The following is a 6,972-nucleotide window of genomic DNA, read 5'->3' as shown; positions in this document are numbered from 1 at the left end:
AGGCTACAGCTTCTTTTCCACAGTACCTAAAATTAGTGTTTGCTGCTTTTGCTCATTTTGCACTTTTTGATATTTTGAATCATTGTGAAAGCTTGTATTATAATGCATAATGTATATGATTATTTTCTCAAATATAAGCACAGGATTGTTTGATTTGATTTAACCTGACTGGTGTGACTTTGTTCCTGCATGATTTAGTTTAGGTCCCACTAGACTTACTGACAAACCTACGGTACACCTACACAGATGTTTTCTCTTATTTTTCCTGATTGCACCTGTTAGAAGAGGACAACTTACACCTCATCAAAATTTGCTACCCATTTATGTCAGTGATAAACTGCCTCATTTGCAGAGTGTAAATAATATTTGAGTTTTTTCTTACAGGTTAAAATCAAACAAAGACACACAGATAACAATAAAACGTGCAAGTAGAGGAAAAAAGCCCAGCCAATTCAAGAGAGAGGGTGAGATTGATCTACAGTATCATTTAAGATGTATTGATTGTTTACTGTAAACAATACAAGGAGCAGAACAGGAGGGATGCTGCATGGCTGCACTGAGTGCAGCAACATTAATCAAGGGTAACAGCAAGCATTTGATTAAAACAACATGCTATGGTTACATTTTTCATATTATTTTCTGCACTTTCTCACTTGCATCTTTACACAGTGTGCAAGTCATTTTCAACTTGCCAATTCAGGTCTAAATACTTTTTTTTTTTTACATAGTTTGGTGATGTCCTGTAATTTTCAGCTTTACTCCACCCAACTTCAACCTGCACAGAGGTCTAATCAGTAACACCAGTGTGTGTTTTCAGGGCCTTTAAGGTTCAGGAATATCATGTGAAATTACTTTAGCATTTGATCTAATATAAGCTATTCGAGATTGCATGAAATGTTTCTTCCGGCATAGCATTTGAATTCAAATGTTGGATGAGGAGCGTCATGGCATTATTTTGTATTATTTCAACAAAGACATGCAAATACTCAGATATTCTGATTACATTTTATTGGAGAATAGAAATTAACATGACTTTTTTAACTAATAGAAGAAAAACTATCACATTGTGAGTAGCTGAAAAAGAAATGCTGTATGTTTTCTTGACTTTGTTCTTTGCGTGACTCCATTTGTCAGTTAACTCAAATCCCTGTTGTCTTACTGATCCACGGATAGTACCGTGAGATTCGGGTATAGATGCCATACTTTCCATCTTTGGCACACTCCTCCCCCCAGCTGACAATGCCCGTCAGGAACCAGGTGCCATGGTTACTGCTGGCATGTGGCCCCCCACTGTCCCCCTGGCACGAATCCTTCTGTCCACTTTGGTAGCCTGCACAGAACATAAAGCGTGTGATGTGGTCCCGGCTACTCTCTTTACACCGGGTGCGGTCCACATAGGGGACCTCCAGCTTCTGAAGCTTGTAGGCCTCTGGACCCAGGAACTTCAGCCGTCCCCAGCCGCTCACCAGGGACTTGCTGGACTCCCTCAATAGGTTCTCTGTAAAGTCTTTGGGGCCCAGGCAGATGGGAAGCCGACGGTAGGACAGTTCCACTGGACTGGCGAGTTTCAGCAGCGCGATATCATGGTTATACTGGGACTTCTTATCATCGTACATAGGATGGAGGTGCTTTTCTGCCACCGCATGATCTCGCTCTGTACCCTCATCTTTGAGCACGTCATGTTCACCTAGAAACATAGATTAATTTATTTATGATAACGATCATATTATCATTTTCTGCACCAGGCAATGTGTGTGATGAGTCTAGTTTCATCAAAAGCTTCTGAAATAATAGCTTACTTGCTCAAAATTAAAGCAAGCAACCAATAGTTTTTTTTTTTTTTTAAAAAAACATCTGATAAAGCAGTTTTATTATCCATGAAGCTGAAAAGATGAAAAATGCACATTGATGATCTCACTGATATCCAGCTGTAAAATAAAACATTTAATAGACTCACATGTTATCTAACATTTTTGCAAGTTTTAGATCATGAACTACTGGTCATTAATTCTAAAAAATATGACAAAATATGACACAAAAATATTTCACATTGCATACCATACATTTTAGATTGATTTCTTACCCTTTAAGCAGCCGTTGTTTTTCATTCATTTTAGTAGTTAATTGAATACAATAAATTCTGAAAAACCACTTGCTGATTTACAACCTGTTTGACTGTAATCAATCAACAGTGAGCATTCAATCCACTCTATTTGTCAGAGTTGCATTACTGTAGTGTAGTTGTGAATTTTCTTCATGGTTTGTTCATGGGCACTCAGATATCTGACAGTCAACTGTTGCAAAAGACAACCCAACTGACTTTAAACACCTTCCAGGTTGCTCATTATTTGTCTAATGGGCTTGGTTTCACAACAACACAATGCTTTGGGCAGCTGACTCAAATCTCAAATTTCAGAGCTTTGTTTCAAATCAGTCCCTGCTAACAACTGCATTACCACATGGTGATAAAAAGCTTTGATAAAGCAAAGTAATTGCTCAGTGTTGAATCTCAAGCAAGTATCAAATATCTCTAAATTCATTTTTCATCCATGAACTGTAACCAATGGCAGTCTGGAGGATAAAAAAATGAAAAGTGCGTGTTGTGTCGGAAAATAGTCAGCAATATTTTGTAGTTATTGGGATAAAACATGCAAACCATCAACATCACCCTGTCAGACAAACTGGCATTAACTGTAATGATTGGAAAATTAGGTGACAATTTTAAGACCAGATTATCTGGATTTAAGAGATAAACTGTAGATCAAAGATTTAGAATTGGAGTATATGGGTGTTTTTCATACCCACTCTGATGAAGAACTCTTGTTTGGCCTGCACTATACAATGGGCAGCAGTGATGACCCACAATTCACTGAGCAGAGATCCTCCACAGAAGGGCTGCGCTCTCTGAGAGGCTGCTGGGTGAGACATGAGGCTCACCTGTAAACTCACACAAAAACACGAACACAGATACTTAAACACAAACAAAATGATAGAGAAGCAGCACAGATGGGTTTTTTCATGGAAATGTCAATTGGCTGGTCCCCCCAGTTGTTCTAGATTGTCATCTATTGAATGGATTGCCAAGAAATTTTGTTCAGACATTCATGAAACATCTCAATATATACAACATGGATTGGCTCAAAATTTTGGACAGACACTCTTAATTCCCTGGCAATATACTCTAAAGACTTTGTTGATCCCCTTAATTTTTCTCTAGCGCCACCAGCAAGCTTTTGTTTCACCTCTTAAATTATATTTCCTGCCCCAGTGGCCTGGAAATCTGGGAATGGAGAGAGTTTGCTAAATTTGAGCCGATCGACAAGTATCTGCTTCCTAAAAGCCCAACCACTATGATTGTTTCTGTCAATATTATCCATTTGCTTTCTATTCATCCCCATCGCTCCACCTTGCATCCCACACCACAGTACCTGCCAAGGTATCTCTCCAGGAGTGGCCTCATCACCTCCCACAATCCTAATCTCAGTGTTGTCTTCTGCTGTGATGTTTGGGTGTGAGAAGTAACCCCACCCCGCCCCCCTTTTCTCTCTGGGTGCTTCAGTGACACTGCTCGGAGTTACAGGAGAGCTTGAATTTGACTCCAGTGAACCTGTCTCTACTGCAGAGGCTGAAGAGATATTGACCTCTTCTGAATCATTCATCGCGTAGTCGTAGTAATCTAATAACTGTGTTACATTGTGGCCAAAGTAGTCATCCTTCAGAATGTCGATGGAATCTAAACTTCTTTCAGAGGTACTGTTTGATGTTCGTGGCTTTACGGTCCCTTTGATCACTTGACCACAGCTGAATTGTCCTGTGGAGTAAAAAGGCAAAATAGATAGGGAGATATTATAGTTTTGTCTTCATATTTCACACATCATTATATATTAAAGTCTGTTTTCCACAGCTGGGAGGATTTATTTTGGGACTTGGTGGTTCAGATCTATATTGGTAGTTTTGATTTGTGACTAACTGTGGATGCAGACATTCAAATACAGTAGCTGATGCCAGTATTTCCTCTGGAGAAACACAGCAAGTCACCATGGTCTCAAATGTGGGTGTAGAGGACAAGACAGGTCTAATTTTGTATTAAGATTTTATACAGAAGGGATTTAACGTTCTAGCATTGTTTCCATTTGTTTCTATTTGTGCAGGTATGAATTGACCACTTTATTGAATGGTGTATGTGGTTTCAGTTTATTTCACCTTTTGGTTCACAGCTCCTCTTGTCTGGCCCAAGTATGTAACCAGTTGCACACAGGCACACTGGGCGCTGCGCCTGCATCACACAGAAGTGGGAACATCCTCCGTTGTTGACTGAGCACTGCTTGTTCACGTCTGGAAACAGGTGGAAAAACAGAATGAATCTCATTTTGTGTGTTATTCTTAGTCCATCTTAATAATAATTAACTCCTTAGTTAAAAGAAAATAAAGTAAAGATCCTTGTTTGAGTTATTCACATCCTGTCTGCCACACTCACCGATCTCACAGTTCTTGCCACTGAAGTTTGGTTGGCACCAACAGACATATGTACCAACTCCATCTACACACTCTCCTCCATTTTGGCAGGGTGGTGGCTTACACTGGTCACCATCTACACACAAATACAAGTATAAAACACATATATACACACACACAGGTTTTTGGGGGATTGTATGCTTTAAATTATAAGAACTGTCAGAACGTGACATTCACTTATCTTACCAACGTAGCTGGCCCAGAATTCAATCTGAAATAGAAACATGGAGATTGATTGTTCAGCCATTAAACTCACATTGTTGTAAAAGAACAATGAATTATTTGTGTGTGTGTGTGTGTGTGTGTGTGTGTGTGTGTATGTGTGTGTGTGTCCACCCACAGTTTTCTCATCATTCTCAAACCATTCCCTGGCCTCCTCCATCGTGCAGACTTCCTCTCTACATTCCCGCTCCAGGTTGTCTTTCTGCAACTCTTCAAGATGGCCGCTGTTGTATCTGCGCCGACGATGCAGCACTGTATGTGCTGACTGCTGAGACACAAACACAGCACCTGAAAAGAGAAGATGAGACAAGAGGAAACAAAGAGGAAATTATTTTAAAACCTCTGATCAGATAACCTGGAGTCACTTTTCCCTAAAAACACCTCTTTCTGTAAATTGGAGTTCTATCATGTTATTTTGATGATACATTAAAAAAACCCTAAACATTTTATTGACCTGTTATATATCAAATTTATTTCAAATGTTTATAAACGTTTACTTTTGAACAAACCTTTACAGGACAGGTTCACAAGTTTTCAAGCCTGTCATAAAACAATATTCAGATGCCCAAATTAACATTGACATATGTTTTTCTTGCTGTAATCATTCCTCCTGTTCATACTGACTTTTAAGAGATTCCTTCATAATGCATAAAATCCACAGCCCTCCTTCCATGAAAAAATATTAAATATTAAAAAATGTTTCTTAAGCTAATATGAGGTGTCAGCCATCCAAATTAGTAGTCAAATAACTATCTTTCAGTGTTACTGTCTTTTTAGTGCTAAAGTTCCTCTTTTTTTACAATCCTTCCACTGCAGCTGAACAGGAAAACACTGTCTGTCAAGTCAGAAAAAGAGACTTTTTATTATTAAGACTGTAACTTTGAAAGATATCCACTTTATTTGACTAACTCAGGCGGCTAAAGCCTAATATTATCTTCAGATAAACCTTTAAACACATTTTTGCTCAAAATGAGGACTGTGGATTTCCCCCCCAATCACTTACATTATCATCGTCATCATAAAGTACATTTGACGGGGATCTTTTAATGGCCAGTATGAACAGGAGGAATGATTACAGTGAGCAAAACCTCTTATTTTGAGATAGACTTGAAAAATTGTGAACCTATCCTCTAATATAATCACAATACATCCATCAAAATGCACACACCATCTGTTAAACAATAACAATTTATGTTACCCATACCAAGATTTCAAAATTCAAAGTCTGTCTTTTCACAGTATAGGAAAGATGGCTGTAAAACATTTGAAGTTTGGCTGTGGTCATTTTAAATTCAAGATATTAACAATATAAACTAATGATGGCAAGTTGGCAAGTTTTCAGTGCAAAAAAAACCCATCAAAAAGTCCTTAGAAACATCTGAAACCACTCCAGCAGGAAACACACCAAAATACAGCCAAATCCTCTGCTTCCATGTCATTCTACCCTGTTCCATGATGTTCCAAAGAGGTGCCAGAAATAACATAGCTAACCTTGAAGAAACGGCATCAACATACAAATATGGTTTGGGGTGCAGTGACTGATTTAAGTAATCTCTATGAATGTTTTAATACTTTTTTCAGCTATGTTGTTGGTAACTTCTAACTTGTCATCATTGAAATCATTTGTAACCAACATACTGTAATTTAATTGACCACATCTGTCATTGTTCTCTATGACAAATGACTCTACAACCTATTTTACAACCACCTTTCAAACCTACAAGAGTTGAGTCTTTAATAATCAGAACATAGATTTTTGAGTGGAATATCACTTTAAGATGTGGGGTGAGAGACCAGGCCTTAAAAATGGCCAGATGGTCAATTGCCTGACCACCAGCATCTTCCTATATTTCTACATCTTTTGTCCCTTTGGCTGCCTCGTATGCCCTCAATCCATACCTGCTCCCCTGTTATTTACCTGTGTTTTCCTCTGGGATTACCAGTCCATATGCCTCCAGCAGTAAACCAGCGATGAGCGCCAGTAAACAAACTCTGGCCATCTTGTCCTGTCAGCTGTCTGTCTGCTTTGTGGAGCCAAAGCCTGAACTCAGTACTGGAAAGACTGATCCACCACTCCAAAGTACAGAAACACACTGTTTACTCACCTTGTAGGCTGAGGACTACACATGTGTGTGTGTTCAAATTTGTATGTGTATGCGTGTGAGAGAAAGAAGAAGAGTGAGAATAGGAAAAAAGTGTGTGGGAGATGCTGAATATGCGCATAAAGGAAAGAGA

At 38.8% G+C, this 6,972-nt stretch overlaps 1 protein-coding gene across 1 annotated transcript; it reads right to left on the bottom strand.

The window, feature by feature from the left end:
* Positions 1-465: 465 nt before the first annotated feature.
* f9b (coagulation factor IXb) lies at positions 466-6,972 on the bottom strand. Its single transcript, XM_067608419.1, has 9 exons — positions 6,843-6,972; positions 6,656-6,758; positions 4,856-5,025; positions 4,702-4,726; positions 4,478-4,591; positions 4,204-4,335; positions 3,429-3,811; positions 2,802-2,937; positions 466-1,687 (listed from the first exon to the last, which is right to left on the bottom strand). Exons 2-9 carry the CDS (start codon positions 6,735-6,737, stop codon positions 1,140-1,142), a joined length of 1,590 nt encoding a protein of 529 aa, XP_067464520.1. The 5' UTR covers positions 6,738-6,758; positions 6,843-6,972; the 3' UTR covers positions 466-1,139.

Source organism: Thunnus thynnus, chromosome 13 (assembly GCF_963924715.1).
Source record: "Thunnus thynnus chromosome 13, fThuThy2.1, whole genome shotgun sequence".
NCBI classification, from domain to species: domain Eukaryota; kingdom Metazoa; phylum Chordata; class Actinopteri; order Scombriformes; family Scombridae; genus Thunnus; species Thunnus thynnus.
The sequence above is the reverse complement of the archived record's forward strand: the minus strand, read 5'-3'. Positions and strand labels throughout refer to the sequence as shown.

Excerpts from the sequence above, each read along its gene's own strand:
- f9b (XM_067608419.1), bottom strand. The coding sequence starts at position 6,737 with ATGGCCAGAGTTTGTTTACTGGCGCTCATCGCTGGTTTACTGCTGGAG. Across the intron at positions 4,592-4,701 it reads ATTCTGGGCCAGCTACGTTG|ATGGTGACCAGTGTAAGCCA; the intron begins GTAAGATAAGTG and ends ATTTGTGTGTAG. Across the intron at positions 1,688-2,801 it reads AGAGTTCTTCATCAGAGTGG|GTGAACATGACGTGCTCAAA; the intron begins GTATGAAAAACA and ends CTATGTTTCTAG.